Raw genomic sequence first — 23,474 nt, forward strand, 5'->3', positions numbered from 1 at the left:
AGCACCTACCGCTTGCTGGTTGGGTGGAAGGCCAGGCTAAAGTCCTCCTCAGAATCGAGCTGGCCAGTCCTGACCCTCCCCAGCTAGAATCTGTCCCCACCCCTCTGTGCCCCAGCACCTTGGGCCACTTTGCCATCAGCTCCCCATCTCGGCCCCCCTCAGAGCCCTGGGGTGGGCTCCTCCTCCACCGCTGCCTGGGGTTCTCAGCGGGGACTCTCCATCTGAGGCGTGGCAAACCCCCAACCTCCAAACCTGTGTCCTCCTGAGGGAGGTGGGGTAAGGCCCCTCCAGCAGGGAACTCAGGCAGCTGAGCTAGGTGTGCCTCAGGCTTCATAAATGCAGCCTTGAGTCCCCTCCCCCGTACCCTCCCTCCCTCGCCTTCAGGATGTCATTCCTTGTATTTCACCAGGCAGGTAGACAGGCCACGCTGTCCTTCACCCCCAGGCCTTTGCATACACAGTTGTCTCTGCCTGGAATGCCATCCTACCCTCCTCCACCTGAGGAATTCCTGCTCCACCGCAGGGTTCAGCTCGGCGGAGGCCTCCCTGACATCCCGTCCCCCACAGAGACCACCCCTCTGCGGCCCTGAGCACAGTCCCAGCGGGCCCGAGCTGCGCGCTATGCAAATAGAGGCCTGCGCCCGGACTCGGTGCGCCCGCGGGCCGCCCTGCGGTGCGATGGGGGGGCCTTGCTCGCTTCCCCGGCTCCCACGCCCTCTGAGACAGCCCAGCGCCCCCGCCCGGCTACGCTCCCTGGAGTCCCCCCCGCCCTGGGACCGCCCCCGAGAAGGGGCGTGTCCCCGCTCCCCTGCGAGCTGGGGAGGGGAGGGGCGGGACCGAGGGCGGGGCGGGGCGCGGACCGTCCCCCACTGGCTGCAGCGCGCTGGGCAGCGGCCGGTCAGTGTGCGGTGGCGGCGGCGGCGGCAGCGTCGCGGGCAGCTGGCGCCGCGCGGTCCTGCTCTGCCCCGCGCACCGGCGGGCGGACGGTCGGAGGGACGGGGCGGGCACTGGGCCGGCTGAGGGAGCCGGAGCGGGAGCCTCGCGCAGCGAGCCAGGCTCCTGCGCCCTCCAGGTCGGTGTTGGGGCCCGGCAGGCGCGGGGAGGGACGGGGGCGGGTGCGCGGAGAGGCCGGGGCGCACGGTAGGCGCGTATCTGGAGCGGTCCCTGCCGCCGGCCGGGCCGGGGCGCGGGCTTCCCGCTCTGGAAAGTTTGCCGCCGCCGCCGCCCTGGGAGGGCTCTGTAGCAGCCAGGGAGGGAAGGGGGAGGGAGGGAGGGACCGCGGCGGGGAGGAGGCGGCCGGCGCCAGGCGGCCCGGGAGCCCTGGGCGGCGGCGGCGGCAGGCGGGGTGGTTGGGGGTCGGAGAGGTGCGGGCGCAGGAGCCGGCCGCCGCCGCGTCAGCCCCTGCGCGCCCTGGCCGGTCCCGGTAACGAGCTGTCCTCCCGCAGTCTCCCGAGCGGAGCCCTCCTCCCGCCGGTGCCCGAGCCGGGCCGTGGGGGGCAGCATGCCCGCGCGCGCCGCCTGAGGACGCCGCGGCCCTCGTCCCCGCCATGGGCGTCCCGGCCTGCGCCCTTGCGCTCTGCGTGGCCGTGGCCGTCGTGGCCGGCGTCGCCTCAGAGCCCCCGGGCACGGAGCAGCGCGTCGCGGGGAGAGCGGCAGGTAAGGCAGGGCCCAGCAGACACGGGGGAGGGCCGGGGCCCCGAAGGTAGAGGCGTCTGGGACGGGAGCGGCCCCTGGGTGGGGAGAGGGCCCCCCGGGTGTGAGTGGCACCGCAGGGCGGTGCCCGCCTTCCGCTGCCCTCCTCCCCAGAGATCAAGGCCAGAGCCAGCGCGGCGATTTGTGGGGCGCCGGAGCCGCCGGGCGCTCCCCGATTTCGAGACCGCCGTGGCAGCTGGGCACCGAGGGAGCGTCCGCGGCCCCCGTCCCCCGCGTCTCCCCAGCGGAGGCGCCGTCGGGAGGGCGCGGGGTGCCATTGTTGTTCTTCGAGTTCTGTTGAGACGGAAAGTTCCCATTGTTGATACCCCCTCCCCTGGGCCCCAGTTCATGTCCAGCTTTGGCCAAAGCGAGAGGCTGGACTTCCGAGGGTGGGGGTGAGCGCATCAGCCAAAGCCGGGCCCCTGCCCTCCGTGGCGGGTGCGGCGAGGTGACACCTTCTAGCGCCAACGCTCCCGTGTCCCGGGGGCGGACGGGGCGCCCCTGGGTGCGCGCGGGACACTGGGCAGGGCGCGGAGAGGATCGGGCGGGCGTCCTTGCGTCGTGGGGCCTTGGCCCCGGGCTGGCGGGCAAGGGCCAGGCCAGGCGCGCCGGGCCCCGAGGTGCGGCGCCCGCACAGGCGCGCAGGGCTGACGGGGGCCGGCCGCGCGGACGGAGGCCTCGGCCGGAGGAGCTCACGCCCCACCCGGGCCGAGGCCCGAACAGCCGCCCCTTTGTACGTCGGCGCGGCCACAGAGCGCGCATTGAGGCGACGGCGGGCGGGACTCAGGCAGATGGCGGCCGCCCCGGTCTGCGCCCCTTTCTCCGGCGGCGGCTGCAGCCTCCCGGAACAATGTCATTTTTTTATGAATGAAAGTGGGCCTGGCGCTTGAATGTGCGTGTCATTCAGCAGCGTGACAGGGCCGTCGGGAGGTCAGCGCGCGCTTTCAGAGCCTGCTCGGCCCGGCTTCCAGGGGCGCCGACTGGGCGGCCGCGGGGGGGAGGCCTGCATTAGCATTCGCATTCGCATTCAGATGAAGATATTACTCCCCCTGGCCCGGGAATGTCAACTAGCCCCGGGGAGGGGGAGGGGGAGGGTCTCGGCGGCCTCCCGCACCGCCCCCCGCAACTACGACCGCCAGTGGGACCCCCGCCCTCGTCCCCGCCTCCGCCTCCCATTGGAGCTGGTGAAACAGGTAGTGCGTTCATAGGTCAATAAACTTAATCCGGTTCCTTAACGAGATGGGCCGGGCAGGGAAAATACAAAGACCTCGTGAAATTTACGGAGGTCCGGGCTGGTGCTTTCCCAGAACAGAAACTATGGAGCCAGAGCTCGCTGGGGTCAAGGGCCCTCGCGAAGGTTTCCGCCGCAGGACTGCCCTGGCCACCCGAGGCCCTACCAGGGCAGCCTTCATCTCCACATGGGGCTACTTCTCTCTTGGTGGGGCCCTGGGGGTGGCCCCCAGGGTGCAGGGTGCTTGATGGTTGGGCTCCCCCTGCAGCCTGACAGCACCCACTCGGGAGGCGCTGGTTGGCTGAAACCTCACCAGCCCCTCAGCAGGGCTGAACTTTGAGCCCCGCTGGCCTCTGGGTGGTTCATTAACCCAGCTGAGCCTAGGAGCCCCTGTCACCCATCCCCCAAGGCCTCAGGTCTCAGGGTTGGAACCTGCTTCCAAGGCACCCCTTACACAGGTGAGCCTAGAGGGTAACCCCAGGTGCTTGAGGTGTCCAGGCTCGGGGAGGGCAGGCCACCAGACCACTTGAGTGATTTAACCGGGAGCCACCCCAGAGGGGGGGTCTGCCTGGCCCTCGGGGTTTAGGCTGCCAGCCCAGTCTCTGGGTGCCCTCCTCCAACCTCAGTTTCCTCGCCCAGCCTGGAGGAGTGATACTGGTAAGACTGATAACGGCAGGCAGGATTGTTTCCAGGATTAGGTGGATAATCCTGGTAAGCCCTCATTAGTCTGACGGCCTGGCCTCCGATCCTTCTTTTTCCTGACTTTATTATGAAACATTGAGGAATGTCTCCAGGTGGGAAGTGAGGTGGGGAGGCAGGAAGCGCACACTGTAGCCCTTGGCTTCAGGGTCCCTTTGGGGTGCCCTTTTCTCTCAGGCTCTTTTAAAGCACACAGCCGGCAACACGCATCTGGCAACTGGTCCAGGCCCTGCGAGAGCTGTAGAACCGCTTTATTCCCTGACCCCAGGCCCTCATCTCACCCCAAAACCCAAACCCCTTGGGGCAGCCAGCTCCAGACTAGAGTTTGAATTTGGTGTTTGTTCTTTGGTGTCCACCCAAGGCCCTTAGATGGAGCATTGCTCTTCCTCCATCCCACCCTGTGCCTCCCAATGCACTGGGGGCCTTAACCGTGGTGACCCGGAACCGAGAGCAAGGTTCCCCAGGCTGAGGACACAGCCCTCCCCAGCAGGCTGGCCTGGCCTGGCCATGACCTCCTGGACATCAGTTCCCAGGCAAGAGACCCAGGGCAGGGAGGTCTCCCCCCATCCACTTTCATACCCTCCAGCCACTTAGGGTGTAGAGGCCTCTCTGAGCCCCCAGTCCTGTGAAGTGGAATTGTTACCTTGTGCCACACTGCGGGAAACACGCATAGAGCCAATGAGTGGCAAAGTCAGGGAGACTCTGACTGAGAAATGCCCCCAGACCCAGCATAGCTCGCCCAGGACTAGCAACCCCTGGGCTGGACCTGTGGGCTCCATCTGGCACGTGGCTCCCCCGTGGGGCCCCCTGTGGGTCCCCCCCTTTTGTGATGAAGAAGGAGCCCTTCCTAGGGCCACTGAGGGAGGCTGGGCCCCCTGAGTGCCTGGCAGCTGGGTGGGGCTTGAGGGGGCCTGGCTGGCCTGGGCCCCCGATGCTGCCTCCCAGGGCAGCCAGATCCTAGGACCCCCTGCTTGACCCCCCAAGTCAGCCTTTGCCAGGTCTCCTCAGGCCCCCATGGGCCCCTGCCTGGAGTCGGCCCCTGCAGGCAAGGTGGTTGGGCAGGCCCTTCTCCCACAACCAATAGAGCCGTGGGCATGGCTGGCGTGGGGGCCACTCTGTGTCTCTCCAGTCCCTCACTGGACCAAGTTGAAGGGAATACTTTTGCAGATGGCTTGACCTGTGTCGCCACCCAGACCAAACTGAAACCAACCGGCTGTTGCCCTTGGGCCAGGGCCTGGGGCTGAGGCTGCCATGACCATCCTGTTCTTGGCCTTCTGGGGGGCCTTAGGCAGCTCCCAGCACTGGGTGGTCCCCGCAGGACACACTGGCTAGGACTAGAGGGTTGGAGGTCAGGCCAGGAGTACCCCCTGACCACAGGGCCCCTATAGGGGCTGGCCATGAGCTGTGGGTCCCCAGGGGATGCAGGCTCTGGTGGATATTTCAGGGGTGAGTGTGAGTCCTGGCTGGCAGGATCCTGGTGGGCACTGGGCGTGTGGGGCTGGCTTAGGTAGGGTGGACGAGTTGGGCCTGGCCAGGGAGCCAGGGACTAGTGTGGCCAGAGTGGGCAGCTGGGCCCTCGAATCTAGGCCACGCGTCGGCAGAATGACAAGTGATGGTGCAGCCAGCCCAGCTGGGTCAGGGAAGGAGGCCTGCCCGGCGGGACCACCCACCCCTGTCCTGGGCCCCAAGCCCAGGCCACCCGCCTGTGCTGGGCATTGTCCGGCCTGGCAGGGAGGCTCGGAGGTGATGATCAGGTGGTGTGTCCCTGGGTCTCAGACCTTGGTGGCCCCTGGTGACCTAGGCAGCTGCTGGACAGGGGAGGGGCCCAGGAGCCGCCTGTCTGCTTCTGCCCATGGGGCTGTGCTCCCACCTCAGCTTTTCGGCCCTCAGAGGAGGGGCTGGGGCTCTCACCTGCTCGGTGGCTCTGACAGCTTCCTCCTCCACTCTGGGTCCTCCTCTGTGAGTGAGTGAGAATCCTTCATGACACTTAGAAATTAGAACTTCCAGTGTCCATAAGTGCAGTTTCACAGGAGGGCAGCCATGCCTGTTCACTCACAGGCTATCTGCGGAAGCTGCTGTCACCTGCGATGGCAGAGCTGAGTCCTTAAGACAGGGTAGAAGCCTGGAAATACTGATGCCCTGGGCCTGTAGGGTCATAGTTTCCAGCTCCTGGTTTGAAGGCTGGCTGGTGAGACTCTGGGCTCTGGGAGCAGGTCCTTCCTTACTCAGGGCTGCTGCAGCCTCTGCTGGTGTGCCTGTGAAGTGGGGGTGCCCTGGTGCCTCCCATGGGTGTGTTGGGCCCTCTGTGCCAGGTTTTAGGGTGCCTGCCTCAGAGTCGCCCATCTCACCTGCAGAGGTCCTAGGGCCTGATTCCAGCCAGCAGGAGCAGTTGGTGTTCAGCAGCGGGGACATCGTGGAGCTGAGCTGCCACCCACTCGGAGGTGGTCCCGTGGGGCCCACTGTCTGGGTCAAGGATGGCATAGGGCTGGTGCCCTCAGAGCGCATCCTGGTGGGGCCCCGGCGGCTGCAGGTGCTAAATGCCTCTCATGAGGACACAGGGGCCTACAGCTGCCGGCAGAGGCTCACCCAGCGCCTGCTCTGCCACTTCAGTGTGCGTGTGACAGGTGAGCACCACTGAGCCATGCCAGGCTGGTTTGGAGGGGACTGGGTTGCTAAGTTCCCTGAGCCCAGGGAGACCCCCAGCCATGTAGCTGCAGCACCCCTGCCCCGAGGGTCTTGCTGGTTGTTGGCAGAGAGGAGGGTGCCCCCAAGAGGTGCATCTGAATGGGGGGCCCCATCCCCACCCATTGGGGCACCTGGATGCAGGCCATCACGGAGTCACCACCCACGCGCGCCCTTTCCTGCCTTGTAGATGCTCCGTCCTCGGGAGATGACGAAGATGGTGAGGATGAGGCTGAAGATGCAGGTGAGCCCAGGTCCCTGGCACATGGGCTGGCCAGGGTGGCACCTGCTTTCCACCTGCCAAGCCCTGCCCCAACAGGCAGGTAGGGGATCAAGCCCTGGGGGATGACCTCCTGGGGTCACACTGATGATTGAGTCCCCTCAGGGTGGAGGAGGGGCCGGGCTGTGGAAATTGCTCTGCTGCCTGGCCCTGGGCCTGGGTGGCAGGCTGGGAGTGGCAGGGATACACACATCCTACAGGTGGGGAGACTGAGGCATAGGGCCCTAGGAGTCCTAGGAGCAGTAAGGAGGCCAGGGCTGGCCTATGGGGACTTTGACTTTGGCTCTGGGTGAGGTGGCTGTGCAGGTGTGACTGCAGCAGAGAGCGGGACCCCAGTGGCTATGTGGGGTGGAAGGACCCAGGGGTTAAAGGTGGCAGCAGCAAGTGCCTGGCCCAGCGGAAGGTGGGTGACCACAGGGGCTGTAAATTGGGAGCCAATGTCCCCCATGGACGAGCTGTGGGTGTGAGAGCGCAGTCAGAGGACAGTGGCAAGTGGACTCTGCCCACTGTGGAGGGCTGGTGGGAGGTGGGGCTTGTGGTTTGGGAGGATCTGAGAGGTGTGCACGTGCAGGCGAGGATCACTGTGGGACAGACGCTGGGGGCAGGTACAACCGGGACTGACGTGTGTGGGCTGCTCCCTGAGCCCCTTGGGGTGAGTGGACCAGAGAGGAGGAGCCCACCAGGGAGATGGGCTCCTAGGGGACGCCAGGGGAGCTGTCTTGGGAGAGGATGGAATTTCCCAGCCTGGCCATCCCAGGCAGGTGCTGGGTGTTTCCACCCATGTGGCTTGGGCCATGGGGGTTACTGGGAGCCGCCTTTCAAAGGTACTGTCTGGCACTGGCAGCCTTGAGTCTTATAGTCTCTTAGTCCTGGCAGATGGCCCCTGCCACAGCCTGCTGGGCTCTTTCTGTCACCCCAGGGGTCTCTACTCCCCACGCTGGGAGGCCTGGGAAGGCAGCAACAAGAGGAGGGGCCTCTTCCCAGCATCTGTCCACATGGCTCCCACCCATGCCTTAGCGTCCTCCAGGAGCTGGGCATGTCACTGTGGGTGGTTGGCAGTGAGGTCAGCAGGCGGAGGGGATGCTGGCCCAGCCTCCCCAAGAGTCTTGGCAGGAAGGCAGCCCCCACCCCAACCCCCAGGAAGGAGGAAAAATATTTGGACCATGTTGGGGGGCTGGCAGCCCTGAACTCCGGGACAGGGAGGAGGTGGGGCCTCCAGGATGCTGTCCTCATGGGTGCCAGCCAGGCCCTGGGGCTCTGCAGAGGGTGGCCTAGGGTCTCAGATTCTAGGGGGCCAATGCCACCCGGCTGCCTCCAAGGCGCCAGCTTTATGGGAGGCTGGGTCCCCTCCTGGTAAGCTACTCCCAAGGCCTAGGCTCCTCCACCCAGCTGGGCTGCCTACTGGGTCTCCCCCCCACTGTGGGTGTCCCTGGGTGAGTGGGGGCTCCCCTGGGAGATGCCCTTTGGCCTGAAGGCTCCCAGGCCAGGATGGGGCACCCTGGACCTCTTGGTGGGAATAGCTGCTTGGGGAAGCAGATGGTGGGAAGGGGACACATGGTCCAGCTCAGAGTGCCCGGGGTGGAGGACATGTGTGGAGCCTCTCGGGAGCCTTGTGCAACTCAGACAGGGGTCTTTGAGAGGCCAGCACTCTCGCTGCACAGGAGGGAAACTGAGGGAGGCGTGGGAAGGGGCAGCTTTGGAAGGTGGGGGCGTCTGTCAGGCCAGGTGCGCCTCTGCTCCCTGCCTTTGTCATGGCCTTCACGTGCACATCCATTGGCAGGGGCCCCTTACTGGACTCGGCCTGAGCGGATGGATAAGAAGCTACTGGCCGTGCCGGCCGCCAACACTGTTCGCTTCCGCTGCCCGGCCGCCGGCAACCCCACTCCTTCCATCTCCTGGCTGAAGAACGGCAAGGAGTTCCGAGGCGAGCATCGCATTGGGGGCATCAAGGTGGGCCTGGCAGTGGGCGGTGCCTCCACCTGGGGGTGTGTGGCGCCTGGTGGCATCGGCTGGGGTTGGCTCACTCGCGCCCCGCTGCAGCTGCGGCACCAGCAGTGGAGCCTGGTCATGGAGAGCGTGGTGCCCTCGGACCGCGGCAACTACACGTGCGTGGTGGAGAACAAGTTCGGCAGCCTGCGCCAGACGTACACGCTGGATGTGCTGGGTGAGGGCCAGGGCAGAGGCAGGGCGGCCATGGGCGGGCAGGGGGCAGCCCCTAAGCCCGGTCTGTGCCCACAGAGCGCTCCCCGCACCGCCCCATCCTGCAGGCGGGACTGCCAGCCAACCAGACGGCAGTGCTGGGCAGTGACGTGGAATTCCACTGCAAGGTGTACAGTGACGCGCAACCCCACATCCAGTGGCTCAAGCACGTGGAGGTGAATGGCAGCAAGGTGGGCCCCGATGGCACACCCTACGTCACTGTGCTTAAGGTGAGTTGGCTGCTCAAATGGGCACTGCCGCCACCAGGTGCAGCAGGAGGGGGCTCCTGGGCTGGGGGATGCAGAAGGATCTGGGTCCAGGTGTCGTCAGCGCTTCAGGGGAAGGGCAATGGGGGCTCTGGGCTGGGAGGCTGAGTTGCAGTACACCACGGCCTGCTCTGGGCCAGAGGTGGCTGCCGTGGGACCTGTTTCTTTCCCTCTCTGTTCTGAGGTCGGCCTCAGCCTCTCTGGGGTGGGCTCAGGGGTAGTGACAGTGGCCCAGGGTGGTGGCCGGGCCTTCCTGGTACCCTCTGGACCTCAGAGGCTGGTGGCTGCGCCTGGAGCTGGTAGAGCATGGTGTGGGCTGCCCCCGCCACCGCCTCCCTTGGCCCTTAGCTTTGTTCCCACGGCCGCAGGAGTGGGGGCCACCAAGTTGGGATGGTTGCGACACTCAGAGCCCAAAGAGAAACATCTGTTTAAAGACAAGACGGTCTGAGGGGGTGGGGAGAATGGAGTCCAGGCCCAGCTGGGAGAGGCTGCAGCAAGCTCTACGGGGTGCTCGTTCCTGTGCCGTGGGCACTAGTGTGCCGGCCCGGAGAGTCTTTCCAAGGGCTCTAGGCATCTGGGGGTGGATGGGAGAAGCGCATCCTGTGAAACCACAGCCCGCCTCTGGGAGGTGCCTCCACACTGCCCCAGGCAGCTTCTGTGCTGACACAGCTCAGCCCTGTTCATGCCTTGGGGGTCTCCACGTCCTGCCTCGTGCCTGGCTGGGCTGCCCCGGGGCGTGCCTGAGCCGGGTCTCTTGTCCCCGCAGTCCTGGATCAGTGAGAGTGTGGAGGCTGACGCGCGCCTCCGCCTGGCCAATGTGTCGGAGCGGGACGGGGGCGAGTACCTCTGTCGAGCCACCAATTTCATAGGCGTGGCCGAGAAGGCCTTTTGGCTGCGCGTTCACAGGCCCCGAGCAGGTAACGACTCTGTCCCATGCTGGCTGGCACTCGAGCTCCAGCTCCAAGGCCCTGGCCGAGCCCCGCACGCCCCGCACGCCCCATCCTGCTCACTCCCACCCTGTGCTCTGCGCTCTGCTCTGGCCACCTGGGCAGCGCCAGCCTCCACTGTGACTGCCCGCTTTGAGCCCCATGCCCTGTGCTGGCCCTTCCTGCACCCCCGCGTACCCCAGAAGGTCCTCAGCGCCCACCGGGGCCGGGCACCACGCTCTTTGTGAGTGCCCACCTTCCACCTGTCTCTGGCCATGCCCACTGCCTGCTCGCTTCCAGCCAGTCTGTCTGTCCATCTGTGCATCCTCGTCTCACTCTCCTCTCTCCACGCTAACCCTGCATGCTGCCCCCGCGCAGCGCCGTGCCTGATGCTCACTTGGGACAGAGGATGCCGGTGGAGGGACTGGCTTCGGCCTCGGTGCCGACGCACAGGCAGAGGGCCCTCAGCCGCCGTGGCAGTGGCTGTCATGGCAGTGGCCGAGGCAGTGGTGGCCAAGGTGGTGGTGGCTGAGGTGGTGGTAGCCGCGTTTTCCTTGCAGCCTGGCTGGATCGTCACCGTGTGGACTCTGCTGCGGTGCCCACGGGAAGGTGTTGGCGCTCGCCTATCGAGCTCTGTTCTCTCTTTGTAGACGGCGGGCGCTAACACCACCGATAAAGAGCTAGAGGTTCTGTCCTTGCGCAATGTTACCTTTGAGGACGCCGGGGAGTACACCTGCCTGGCGGGCAATTCTATCGGGTTTTCCCATCACTCTGCGTGGCTGGCGGTGCTGCCAGGTACTGGCTCCTGCTGCTTTGCACCTGTGCTCTCGGGGCACTGGCCCGGGCTATGCCACAGCCGTGGCGGACAGGCATGGGACCCTGCGACTTTTGGCTGCCCCACTCCACGGAGCCCTCATTCCTGGCCCTATGTCTGGTGTGGGAACAGAGTCTGGTCTCAGGCCCACCCTGTCTGGTCTCAGGGGCCCCTTGGCCTGGCCCCCGACTACCAGCTGGGTCCCTAGATGTAGGCCCTCCGCTGCAGCTTTGGCCTCTTCCGGGTGCCTGGGTGGCGGCGCGGGTGCTGCTGGCTTTGCTGGGCTCCTTCCCTCTGGGGTGTGGCCCCTCATGACTCATGGGTGCTCTGACTGCAGGACCATTGGGACAAAAGGGGCCGTGGAGGCTCTGAGCCCTGCCCCTGTCCACCTGTGCCTGTGGCTCCAGCCTAGGGCAGCCTGTGGGGGCTCCCAAGAGGCAGACTAGGCCTCAGTGCCCGTGTCTTTGCAGCCGAGGAGGAGCTGGCAGAAGCCGGCGAGGCCAGCAGCGTGTACACGGGTGTCCTCAGCTATGGGGCAGGCTTCTTCCTGTTCATCCTGGTGGTGGCGGCCGTGACACTCTGTCGCCTGCGCAGCCCCGCCAAGAAGGGCCTGGGTTCTCCTGCCGTGCACAAGATCTCTCACTTCCCGCTCAAGCGACAGGTAACAGAAAGTAGATACCAGGTTCTGAGCTGCCTGCTGGCCCAACCAGCCTCCTGGGCCCCCGTGACTCACTCTGATCCTGGGATCTTTGAGTTCAGGGGGCCCTGTGGTATTTCAGGCCAGGGGCCCCACACAGAATGTTTCTCTGCAGCCGGGTGGGCTAACCCCTGTCCCTTCTTGGGTCACTACATGAAGCCTGGGTTACCTTGGGTTACAAAACATTTTTAAAAATCTTCACTTAACACTAGCAGAAGTCAGAATACCCGCTTTCCGGCCCAGTACCCTGTCCAGGAGCTGTGGCCTTGTGCCCCGAGGCTGCTCCATCCCACCCTCCCCCAGCTCCCAAGTGCGGCGCCAACCTGCCCCTGCCGACCCAAGCAGGTGTCCTTGGAGTCCAACTCGTCCATGAACTCCAACACGCCGCTGGTCCGCATCGCCCGGCTGTCTTCAGGAGAAGGCCCAACACTGGCCGACGTCTCTGAGCTTGAGCTCCCGGCTGACCCTAAGTGGGAGCTGCCCCGGGCCCGGTCAGTGGTGGTGACGGTGCGCAGGGGGGCTGGTGGGGGTTCTGGGAGGGGGCTGGTTGGATTCCAATTGGAGTTGGGTAGGATTCAGGGCCATCAAGATTGACAGTGGGTTCAGGCTGGGGCTTTGGGGGATGCTTCAAGGGGGGTACCTGGTAGGGACCCACCTGTCTCAAGGTGCCCTGCTGGAGGGTGCAGCACAGGGTGAGGCCCAAGGGTGGCTCCCTTCATCCTCATGAGCAGGGGCGGGGAGTACATGTGGAGTGTTGCCTGGAGGTGGTGGCACTAGGCCTCGGAGGCTGGGCAGGGGCACCAGGGTAGGGCTGTGAGCAGGTGGGCTCACGCACTCATGCCTCTGCTGCTGCAGGCTGACCCTGGGCAAGCCTCTCGGCGAGGGCTGCTTCGGCCAGGTGGTCATGGCGGAGGCCTTTGGCATTGACAAGGACCGGGCTGCCAAGCCCATCACTGTGGCCGTGAAGATGCTGAAAGGTGAGGAGCCACGTAGCAAGGGGCACCTGGGCAGGCCTGGGGGGCGCACAGCCTGATGGCCCTTCCTTGCACAGACAGTGCCACCGACAAGGACCTGTCTGACCTGGTGTCGGAGATGGAGATGATGAAGATGATCGGCACACACAAGAACATCATCAACCTGCTGGGCGCCTGCACACAGGGCGGTACGCAGCGGGCGGTGGGTGGGCGTCCCTCCCCAGAGCCTGGGGCCCCCTCTGAGAATCCTGTGCCCACAGGGCCCCTGTACGTGCTGGTAGAGTATGCTGCCAAGGGCAATCTGCGCGAGTACCTGCGGGCGCGGCGGCCCCCGGGCATGGACTACTCCTTCGACACCTGCAAGCTGCCTGAGGAGCAGCTCACCTTCAAGGACCTGGTGTCCTGTGCCTACCAGGTGGCCCGGGGCATGGAGTACCTGGCCTCCCAGAAAGTAAGCAGGGTGGGAGGCACAGGCCGAGGTGACAGCTTGTAGGCTGAGGGGTGGACGCGGGCAGGCCCCCCACGGGGTGAGGATGGTGAGGTGGGGGTGGCAGCTTCAGCCCTGGCTCCCGCACCCCAGTGCATCCATAGGGACTTGGCTGCCCGCAATGTGCTAGTGACTGAGGACAACGTAATGAAGATCGCAGACTTTGGCCTGGCCCGAGATGTACACAACCTTGACTACTACAAGAAGACCACCAACGTGAGCCCAGCCCCAGGGTTGGGGGGCCTGAGCCAGCAAGGTTCCTGGCAGCCAACGTCCCCTCCTTTTCCCTCCCCCCAGGGCCGGTTGCCCGTGAAGTGGATGGCGCCTGAGGCCCTGTTTGACCGAGTCTACACCCACCAGAGTGACGTGTATGTGTGCCCCGCCGTCTCTGCCCTCGTGGGGGTGGGAGCTCTGGGGGCAGAGCCAGGAGCCCAACTGCAGCCCCTACAACCCTGGGCCTGGGGCTCCTGGAGGGTGGGCTGTTTCTCCTGCCCTGGCCTTCACCCCGTGGGCCCCCTGGTACCTGCCTAAGCACCTGTTCTGGGTGCGGGGGTCACAGGGCAGCCTGATCTCATCTGCCCCTGCAGCTGGTCCTTTGGGGTCCTGCTCTGGGAGATCTTCACACTGGGCGGCTCGCCATACCCCGGCATCCCCGTGGAGGAGCTCTTTAAACTGCTGAAGGAGGGCCACCGAATGGACAAGCCAGCCAACTGTACACAGGACCTGTGAGCAGTACCCCAGCGTCTCCACTGAGTCCAAGGGGGTGCAGGGCCCATGGGCCCAGGGTGGGTTGAGGGGCTGGCAGCCCCAGAGGCTGCTCCTGAGTCAGGCAGGAAGCTGACGGCAGCCTGGGAAGGGCAGGCGGGCAGGATCCGCGCCTGAGTGCCCTCTCTTCAGGTACATGATCATGCGGGAGTGCTGGCACGCTGCGCCCTCCCAGAGGCCCACCTTCAAGCAGCTGGTGGAGGACCTGGATCGCATCCTCACCATGACATCCACTGATGTGAGTGCTGCCCGAGGCTGTCCTCACAGGCCATTCTGCTGCCCGGAATCCTGAGGGGTGGGGCGGGCCCTCTGGGCACAGCTGGGAGCGGGAAGTGGAGCCTTGGTGGCGCTGCTGACCACCCAATCCCCTGCTGGCAGGAGTACCTGGACCTGTCAGTACCCTTTGAGCAGTACTCTCCAGGCGGCCAGGACACCCCCAGCTCCAGCTCCTCCGGGGATGATTCTGTGTTTGCCCATGATCTGCTGCCCCCGGCCCCGTCCAGCAGCGGGGGCCAGAGGACGTGAAAGCCGGCAGCCTGCAGGCTGAGCCCCCAACAATGTGAGAGGGGACCCCAGCCCACCCTGTGCTGCTGGCGTGCAGTCGCCCCAGGCCAGAGACCCGGTAAAGACGGACAGCGCTTCATACCTGTGTGTGTACATGTGCGAATGTGTGTGTGTGTGTCTCGGCCGCAGGTGCAGCAGTCCCCTGGGGTGCCCACGCTGCTTCCTGACCAGTGCTGCAGCACCGAGGGGCCTTTGTTCTGGGGGCACAAAATGTAGAATGTAAGGTGGCCTGTTCCGTGGGACCCCCAGGGGCCAGGCACTGAGCCAGACTGCCACGGGCTCCAGCCCCCACCTGCCCTACTGGGAGCATCAGGGGCCAGGCTCCAGCATTTGGGGGCCTTGGCTCCTCCAGTGCCCAGATCTGAGCCTGCAGAAAAGCTCCCCTCGCCCCCCATGACCTCCCGCCTGAGCAGCACCTACTGGGGACAAGCGTCAGTGCACAGCACCCCCTCCAGGCTCCTTGCTTCCCTCCTTGCCCCTCCGACTGAAATTACGGGTACCTGAAGGTGGGAGCCTTTAACCTCTATCTGCAAGGTTTATTCCATAAACAAGTGTACATTTATATAAATAGATGCTGTGTATATGATATCTATTCATACCTATGTATAAAAATATCTATGTGGAAGAAGAGGCTGCATACTGAGGCCTGGGACCTCGGGTGCAGGAGGTGGGGGTCGCCCTGGTGGGGAGGCCCCCAGGGGACTCGCTGTTGACACAAACACAAACACAGGCAGGGGCACAGGGGCTTTTCTGGCACCACAGTTTTGTTTTAAAAATTGTACCTGGACCTGTATATTTGTAAAGCTATTTATCGACCCCCAGCTCCCTTGCCCCCCATCCCATGCTCATAGCGTTTAGCCAGCCACATGGCAGAGTTTTAAATTATTAACAGCTGAGGTTTATGCTGCGTTGCAATGGGTTGCCGAGAATGTATGTCCAGCCTGCACCCAAGCTGGAGCCGGCCCCCTTGGAGCCTAGAAGGCCGCTACTAGTTGGAGATGATTCCGGTAAGGATAGTTTATTTCCTTTGGCCTTCTTTTGCAGGGGAATTAGATTTCTATAGGATTTTTCTTTAGGAGATTTATTTTTTTGGATTTCAAAACAAGCTGGTATTTTCATATGAATTCTTCTAATTGCTGTGTGTTCCAGGCAGGGAGGTGGCTTCCAGCGAAGGGCCTGCCCTGCATGCAGGTTCAGATGTTATTAGATGTTACAAGTTTATATATATCTATATATATAATTTATTGAGTTTTTACAAGATGTATTTGCTGTAGACTTAACACTTCTTACGCAATGCTTCTAGATTTTTATAGCCTGGACTGCTACCTTTCAAAGCTTGGGAGAGAAGCCGTGAATTCAGTTTTGTTACTTTTTGTGCTATTAATGGCCTGAGTCTGGGTGGCTGTCCCTTGCTTGTCCACTGGGCAGTGGCTCAGGGTGGTCTTTCCTCACGGCCTAGCGCTTGGTGGCCAAGGTGTGGGCCCAAACCAGCAGATGTGATTTGTTAAACCCGGCAGGCGTACTTTCCAAACAATAAAATAAAGCAAGAAGACCAGTTCCCACCCCTGCCCATGCCTCCTTGCCTTCTGTTTGGGATCCTGGGCAGCTCCTTGTTGGGTCATTTGCCGTCAAGGGGAGGGAGGGCTTTGAGCCGCTGGGCGGGCTCAGGAGCCCCAGGGCAGGGATGTAGAGTCTGGTGTCTGTGTCTGCGGGAGGCCCCGGTGGGAGCCAGGACGAGCTCTGGGTGTGCCAGCTCCCTGGCTGCCCCTAGCTCATGGGGGCCCTGAGGGGCGTGGGATCATGTCCAGGCTCTTGTGTAGGTCTGAGGCCTCCCCTCAGCACCCCAGCACCTGCCTGCCTGATCATCTGGTGAGAGGAGCTTTCTAGGTTTCCCCAAATGGAGCTGCCTGTAAACAGTGACCTTGGGAGAGCACCATCCACATAGGTGACGGTGGCCTAGCCACCCACTTCCCCACCTCTGGGCTCCACCAGCGACCCCTGCATGCCAGTAACGCCTGTGCCTTTGGGCAGATCCTGTTGTGTTGGCTGGGGCGCTGAGGAAGGGCCCACACCTCCTCCCAAGGTCACAGTGGAGCAGGGTGGGAGTGAGTCTGGGAAGGCACCCTGGAGGAGGAGTCAGGTGCAGGCCTGCCCCATCTGTCACCTCTGACCTGGGAGCAGGGTTCCACCTGCTTGGCTGTGACAACATGTACTCTGGCCTCTAAGAACCTCACTCCCCCTGTTGCATGTTGGAACTTCCCTTCCAGGTAAGGGGTGTTTCCAGCCTGTTTTTTGGGCAGGCTACTAGGGTCTAACCTCATTCAGGGAAGTGCTTCTGCGAGCAGCCACCCCCTGGTGGGGGTGCACAGTGACCTGGCAGGGAGTACCACGCCCCCCAGCCTTGCCCCCCCTCCCAACCCCCCAGCTGGCTCAGAGACCCTGTGCTGGAGACCTAGAGGCTGGCCTGGCCACAGGACACCTGGTGACAGTGCCCAAGGCGGGGAGGCCTCGAAGAGTTAAAGCAAGGCTGAGGGTCAGGCTGGTCCTGCGTGCCCCTGGGCTTGGAGCTCAGGCTGGGTCTACTGCATCCCTGCTGCAACCCCCAGGTCCCTCTCCATCCCGGGGGGACCCTGGAGGGGTGATGGCCAGCAGGGCCGGCATGGGAAGCTCAGTCCTTAGAGCTGCCCAACCAGGGGCTTCTGGGCCACGGGCCCCTGCCTGGTAAGAACGTGAACACAGGAGGGATCCCCTGTTGTTACCACGGTGGGACCTCCCCAATCACCCCCACGATGGCACGGGCAGCTGGTTAAGTCAGGATCCCCTCTGGAGGTCGGGTCTCGTCTCCTCTGCAGATGTCTCTTTGAGATGGATGTGTCCTGCGCTGACCCTGCCTCCCAGACACGCTAGTCGCCCCTGAGGGTTGCCTGACTTGCTCCTGGTGGGCCGGGCATGACTGCAGGGCCAGCCAGTTCCCAGGGAGCGTGGGTGGATCCTAGCGTTTCCCTGAGGCCATCCGCTTGAAGCCTGAATACTCCCAGAAAGAGCTTCCCCAAAAGGCAGAGGAATCAAATGCTCTCTGAATCATTTACATGCCACCGGCAGGCACTTAAGTTTTCTCCCGCAGAGTTGCCACAGGTGTAGGACTCCACTCGCCACTCACAGTAAACTCTGTCCTCTGGACTGTTGTCCCTGCCAACCACTTCTTGCCCTGGCCCCGGGATCAGCCTTTCTTGAGCTGGAGTGCCTTCAGGTGGCCTTAGGGATGCTGGGAGAGAGAATAAACGCTGGGAGAACCAGGCTCTAGCCCAGGCCTGTGAACTCGGTCAGCTCAATCGGGGCGCCTGCCGTGGCCAGCTCAGGCCCCTCGCTGCCCTCAGGCTCACCAGGCCTTGTCCCCAGCCAGCAGCACCACAGAAGTGCATGAGGCAACCCAGGGAGCACAGCACAGGGTAAGCGCCTAAGATTGAGTGATGGGGAGGGTTGGCAGATGAGATGCCATGCCTCTCTCCTGCTGGCAGGACCCTCCACCCACCCTCCCACACCCAGGGAGGAATCCAGAGATGTGGGCTGGGGAGCAGGCTGTGGTGTAGGCAGAGCCCCAGCCTCTCACTGGACCTCTTGGGCAGTGCTGGGACCCCCAGGTCTCTGAGGAGTCTTTCAGAAGAGTAGGCCCCCCCTGGGTGGTACCTCAGCAGGGTCCCAGCCACCACCCATCCAGGAAGACAATGTCAGGAGGCACCAAACAAACCACTGTGTGGCAGACAAGTTGTCAAGACAGTGCTTTATTAAATCGTCTCCTTGTATCAAATGGTGTGTCTAGAAAACACATGACCACATGGCATGTCACTGCCACGGGCCAGGGTCAGCCTGGCACAGTGGTGCATCTGATGTGGTGAGGACCCCCCACGCTCCACAGGCTGCCACAGGACCGCAGACCATCCCACAGGGCCAGAGGCCAAGAACCAGGCCCCAAGCCCAGGGGAGGTGGGCCAGCACTGGAGGGGCCCCCCAAGGAAGGTGGGGCTCCTGGAACCTGGCCTCACAGCAGCACACCCCAGCAGAAACTTGCAAAACATCCAGTCAGGACAGCAGACAAAGACAGCTCTTTTTTTTTTTTTTGAAACAGAGTCTTGCTCTGTTGCCTGGGTTAGAGTGCCGTGGCGTCAGCCTAGCTCACAGCAACCTCAAACTCCTGGGCTCAAGCGATCCTTCTGCCTCAGCCTCCCGAGTAGCTGGGAGTACAGGCATGCGCCACCATGCCTGGCTAATTTTTTCTATATATTTTTAGTTGTCCGGATAATTTCTTTCTATTTTTAGTAGAGATGGGGTCTCGCTCTTGCTCAGGCTGGTCTCGAACTCCTGAGCTCAAACAATCCGCCCGCCTCAGCCTCCTAGAGTGCTAGGATTACAGGCGTGAGCCACCGCGCCTGGCCCAGAGACAGCTCTTGACAGTTTCGACTTGGACTTCGTATGTGTCAAATGGTTCAAAAATATTACTCTGAGCTATTACAGGAACATGGATTTGATGTTTTAACAAAAATACTATTTCTACAAAAGGTGTTTACACACAGCCCAGGATGGGGCCCTGCAGGACGGGACGTGTGAAGACAGAACTTGCCCCCGAACAAGTTCCCAGGTGGTGCTGCCCTGCGGATCCCGGGTCCTGCCATGAGAACCACCACTGCCAGGGGGCTATCTTGCAAAAATTACACAGTGCCCTTCATTTTTAAAAAGTCTAGACTGGGATATTCCAAAGTGACTCTGGAAGCCATGTGCCAGTTTCCTGCCCCCCACCTAGGAAGTGGGTGTGCAGGTGGAGTGAAAGGAGAAACACCCCTGCACCTGAGAAAGCACAAGCAGGCCGCGGGCTCAGGCACTGGGCAGGCACAAACGTGGACAGTTTTTAAAAATCTACTCACAACACTCTTCTGCATCCACCATTTCTCACACCTGTGCCTGGACACTGCTTCCAGCTACAATAAATCCAGCTCATGTGCACGCAGTTTTTAAAAGCAAACACAAATGCTGAGGGGAAAGCCCATCTCAGGCCACAGCTAAGGTTACTAGAACTGACAAAGACCCTGCCCACATGCCTGCAGAGTCCCCCAGCAGGGCAGCAGAGTCCAGGGCAGGGGGACGGTAGGGTTGCCAGCCCACGGCAGCTGCTGTTCTGTAGCGACAGCCGATGGTCAAGACGTGGACTGCACCTGGCCAGGCAGTGTGGGTGAGGACAGGAGTTGGGCACAGCGGACTGCCCCCTGAGTGCCACTCACAGGACAGACATCCATCATCTGGGGGATGCCTTTGGCAACCACAAAGCTGTTCTCGAAAATAAGTACACTTTGACAACTGAAAACCAGGCGACTCACATAGGGCAAGAGAATTCATAAATATTAAGCATCTAAAACATACTTCTTTCTCAAATAATTGAAATAAAAAACCTTTAGAACCCAACTACTACTTTACAAAGGTTTACATTTGAGGATATATAATCTTACCCCTAATTGTCAAGTTTCTTCTTTAATGGCTGAACAAAAAAAAGTTTCAAGTAACTGAGAAATATCATCCTCTGAGAGCTGCTGCTATTCCTGGCTAACATGGCCACTCCGTGTGCAAAATTCCTATGTCTTCCGAATTCCTATGTTTGCAGTCCCCCTGAGAGGACATTCCTGCCAGTAACCAGCCTAGCCTTAGCAAGAGGAGTGTGACTACACAGCAGGGCAGGGAGGTGGTGGTGAGGCCACAAGACGCTGTGCCCAGCCATCCCTCAACTGTGCTGCTAAGTGTTGAGAGGCCGCTGGCTACTTGGCAAAGAGCTCTGGACACCAAGCCCATGGGGGCCACCCAGCTCCACCCGAGGGGCACTGGACAAGCTGTAAACACTGGGGGTGTCGCTGTTTTGAAAGCCCCTTGAGATACCCTCTGCACCCCACATCTTCACGCCTTGGTGACCAGAGCGCAGCCACTAGTCTATTTGTTCTAAAAGAGCTGAGGGACCTGGGCCTACAACATGTTAAGGGAATCGGCGTCTTGAACTGAGCTGGCTTTAAATTTCACATGAAGAGCCACCAAGAGTCCCAAGGGTGCTTTAGGCTGGGGTCCTGCTATGCTAGGGTTGGGCTGCTGGGGGTCCGCTGGCTGCGGAGCCCTAAGCCCAGGCTGAGCCCATCTCCAGATACACAGAGTATCTGCCCCAGCGCCCCTGCAGTGAACGCTAGCAACCCATTCCCACAGCCAAGGAGTTACCCAAAAGTGAAATGCTTCGTTGTCAAAGGCTTCATTAGTATCTCTCATAGCATAATTTAGGTTAGAAATTCCTCATGAGTCAGGCAGATTGCCCTGTGTGCAAATTCCATACTAATCAACCGATTGAAGAATTAGGTAAAAATAAATGGCAAATCAAGAAGGAGCTCCATAAGCACATAATGGGAAGTCCACGCAAGAATCACTGGCATTCCTGTTGGGAGATGTTATTTTCCAGAGGCCACTGAGAGAAGACAGACACTTCTGTCGCAATAGTTATACAGACCTGACTTTGCAAGCATGTACGAAGAGACACATCTATTTACACCAATATTTAGGAACTGGAGTCCACAGACTGGTCAAAGCATCTTGTTCAGCGCTGAGGAGGCTGTGCTTGTGTTACTCTAATCCTGTCTGGATGCCTCTGAGGGCGTGCAGGCACGTCTGCCCGGCGCCACATGGCCATCACTCTCCTGAGGACAGGGTGGCACAGAGATGGCGAGGGCGCACGCAGGGGGCCGGTGGAGCTGCACCCACACCACAATGTCCAGACACAACTCCCTGGATGGGCTCCAGGATTCCAGACTGATCGAATCTTCATGGAATGATGAAAATTAAAAAATTACTTGATTATGGAAGTTTCTGATTTATTCCAGCCAAAATATTAGATTTGCCACTAAGAAGAATCACCTCCAAGCGATCACTACCACAGCATCACCACAGTGGCCCGTGCGGCAGGTGGCAGGCACCAGGGTGGGCGGTTAGTTCTTCACCTCTGCAGCCTCCTTCTCAGCCTTTTCCTTGGCCTTCTCCTTCTCCTCCACCTTCTCCTCCTTTTCCAGCGTCGCCACGATCTCGGCCACCTGGCTGGTGGACACGTGAACATCTTCTTTGTCCACTAGATCGATTACCTGCATACATGGGTGTGAAAGGGAGTGACTCAGGTGCTGTGCAGGGGAGGCAGGAACGTGGACCCTCCTTAGCCACCTGGGCTGTCACCAGGGATCCCTGGAGTTTTCCAGCTGCCCTGGTCCTCACCCCCTTGGGTGCCAACAGGCTCTAAGGCCCCAGGCCTGGTTATAAGCCTCAGCGGGGGTTTTGCTCAGAGAGTGGGAGGCAAGGGGAGCTTCCCACAGGGCCTAGGACTGCAGGGCAGGGGGGCCATGGCAGGTCCCCGCTAAGCCAGCATGGCCTGGATACACTGCACAGGGCTGGGGCCTGCCTAGACCGTGGTTCCCAGGGCACAGAGCAGTGACATGAAGGGCCCCCATCCCCTCTGCTGCCCAGATCACAGATGGGAAGGAGGTGGATGCTCAGCATGTGTGTCTGACAGCGGCTTGCTTTTATTTATTTATTTTTTGAGACAGAGTCTTGCTCTGTTACCCAGGCTGGAGTTCAGTGGCGTCATCATAGCTCACTGCAACCTCAAACTCCTGGGCTCAAGCGATCCTCCTGCCTCAGCCTCCCGAGTAGCTAGGACTACAGGTGTGTGCCACCATGCCTCGCTGCTTTTTCTATTTTTAGTAGAGATGGGGTCTTACTTTTGCTCAGGCTGGTCTCAAACTCCTAAGCTCAAGCAATCTTCCTGCCTCGGCCTCCCAGAGTGCTAGGATTACAGGCGTGAGCCACTGAGCCTAGGTGCCTTGCTTTTAAACTGAAATTAGCCAATATTTTTGATAAATATCTGGAAAACCACTAACTTGCCAATACGCTGGGAGCCATGAAGGCAGTTTCTTCTCAGAAATGTAAATGATGGGAGGATCACTTGAGGTCAGGAGTTCAAGATCAGCCTCAGCAAGAATGAGACCCCATCTCTACTAAAAATAGAAAAATTAGCCAGGCGTTGTGGTGCATGCCTGTAGTCCCGGCTACTCGGGAGGCTGAGGCAGAAGGATTGCTTGAGCCCAGGAGTTTGAGGTTGCTGTGAGCTAGGCTAATGCCATGGCACTCTAGCCTGGGTGACAGAGCGAGACTCTGTCTAAAAAAAAAAAAAAACAAAAGACAAACCAAAAAAAGAAACGTAAATGATTAAGCACCCATTCAAAAAGTGGTGGCCTGCTCTAGAGTGACACTCCCACCACACTGAGTGATGCCATATGCCGAAGAGTGGGAGTTGGCTGCGGGCCAACACACGGGTCGCCAGGGTGGGAGGGTGAGGCCAGGGTGTGGGGTCCTGGAGGCATGTGCAGAAAGTGCTCCAGTGAGAGTGAGCTGGGGCAAGACTCATTTTGTTGTCTCACCACTCACAAGTTTATAACTTTAATAATTTCTCACTTCCAGTGTTTCAAATGAGAGGAAAGGCTTCAAGGAACAGTCGAAGATCCTGACCCAACCCCTTGACAGAGGCAGCAGGCTCTATGGGGGTGGATGCTCCTGTGGCTCAGGGCATGGCCATGAGTAGCCCCTCCCTGACCCTGCCAGGCCCAGAGTAGAAGGGTGCGGGGCCAGCCCACCCGCCCCCGTCCCTGCCCAGCCCTACCTTGACAAGGTCGTCGATGTTGATCTTGCCGTCCTTATTTTCATCCAGCGCTGAGGCCAAGCTGAGCAGCTTGTTTTCCGGAATGTGCTTGATCTGCTTCATGGCGCTGATGAGCTCAGTGATGCTGATGACATTCTCCCTGGGGAGCACAGCCTGTATGTGGCTACCAGCCAGGTGTCCTGCCCCACGGGGCTTCCTGTACACCTGGAGCTCCAACTGGTTAGCCCTGACCCAGGCGGCCCCACGTGAACCAGGCATAGAACCCCCCTACGCCGCAATCCCACAAACCACCAAAAGCTCCTATGCCCCTTCCTTGGGGGTGGGCAGCCCATCCAGCCACACACACAGAAACATCCTGGGCCCAGGGTCTCCTGTGTGCATGTCTATCCCCAGTGAGGCCCCTTCCCAGGCCATGGCAGGGTGAGGGCTCCATGGATATGATGGCCATGGTTGCTGTTGCTGGGTAGTGGCCCTCAG

At 61.3% G+C, this 23,474-nt stretch overlaps 2 protein-coding genes across 6 annotated transcripts in view; one reads left to right on the forward strand and one right to left on the reverse strand.

Annotated features, from left to right (window-relative positions):
* The first annotated feature begins 932 nt into the window (after window positions 1–932).
* FGFR3 (fibroblast growth factor receptor 3) lies at window positions 933–15,818 on the forward strand. Of its 4 annotated transcripts, none has more exons than XM_012664155.1 (18): window positions 933–1,071; window positions 1,445–1,655; window positions 5,976–6,245; window positions 6,494–6,547; window positions 8,364–8,533; window positions 8,624–8,747; window positions 8,822–9,012; window positions 9,815–9,965; window positions 11,259–11,449; window positions 11,828–11,976; window positions 12,341–12,462; window positions 12,537–12,647; window positions 12,720–12,910; window positions 13,040–13,162; window positions 13,244–13,314; window positions 13,534–13,671; window positions 13,844–13,949; window positions 14,090–15,818. In XM_012664155.1, exons 2-18 carry the CDS (start codon window positions 1,547–1,549, stop codon window positions 14,234–14,236), a joined length of 2,418 nt encoding a protein of 805 aa, XP_012519609.1. In that variant the 5' UTR covers window positions 933–1,071; window positions 1,445–1,546; the 3' UTR covers window positions 14,237–15,818. The 4 variants fall into 4 exon arrangements, with proteins under 4 accessions (XP_012519609.1, XP_012519608.1, XP_012519607.1 ...); XM_012664154.1 differs by having other exon boundaries at window positions 934–1,071; window positions 12,741–12,910; XM_012664153.1 differs by having other exon boundaries at window positions 934–1,071; window positions 11,831–11,976.
* A 2,862-nt stretch (window positions 15,819–18,680) lies between these two features.
* The window catches only part of LETM1 (leucine zipper-EF-hand containing transmembrane protein 1), a 48,807-nt gene continuing 44,013 nt past the window's right edge, over window positions 18,681–23,474 (reverse strand). For both annotated transcript variants that reach the window (XM_012664160.1, XM_012664159.1), the window contains exons 13-14: window positions 22,998–23,136; window positions 18,681–21,429 (exon numbers count right to left, since the gene is read on the reverse strand). In XM_012664160.1, the coding sequence (XP_012519614.1) occupies window positions 21,280–21,429; window positions 22,998–23,136 (289 nt within the window). In that variant the 3' untranslated portion in view covers window positions 18,681–21,279. The remainder of the gene's footprint in view (window positions 21,430–22,997; window positions 23,137–23,474) is intronic.

Source organism: Propithecus coquereli, unplaced genomic scaffold, assembly GCF_000956105.1.
Source record: "Propithecus coquereli isolate 6110/MARCELLA unplaced genomic scaffold, Pcoq_1.0 Scaffold862, whole genome shotgun sequence".
Classification (NCBI taxonomy): Eukaryota; Metazoa; Chordata; class Mammalia; order Primates; family Indriidae; genus Propithecus; species Propithecus coquereli.

Bases quoted from the DNA above. Each gene is read 5' to 3' on its own strand.
- FGFR3 (XM_012664155.1), top strand. From the start codon at position 1,547: ATGGGCGTCCCGGCCTGCGCCCTTGCGCTCTGCGTGGCCGTGGCCGTC. The intron at 8,534-8,623 runs GTGGGCCTGGCA...GCCCCGCTGCAG, and splicing joins ATCGCATTGGGGGCATCAAG to CTGCGGCACCAGCAGTGGAG. The intron at 13,163-13,243 runs GTGAGCCCAGCC...CCCTCCCCCCAG, and splicing joins ACTACAAGAAGACCACCAAC to GGCCGGTTGCCCGTGAAGTG.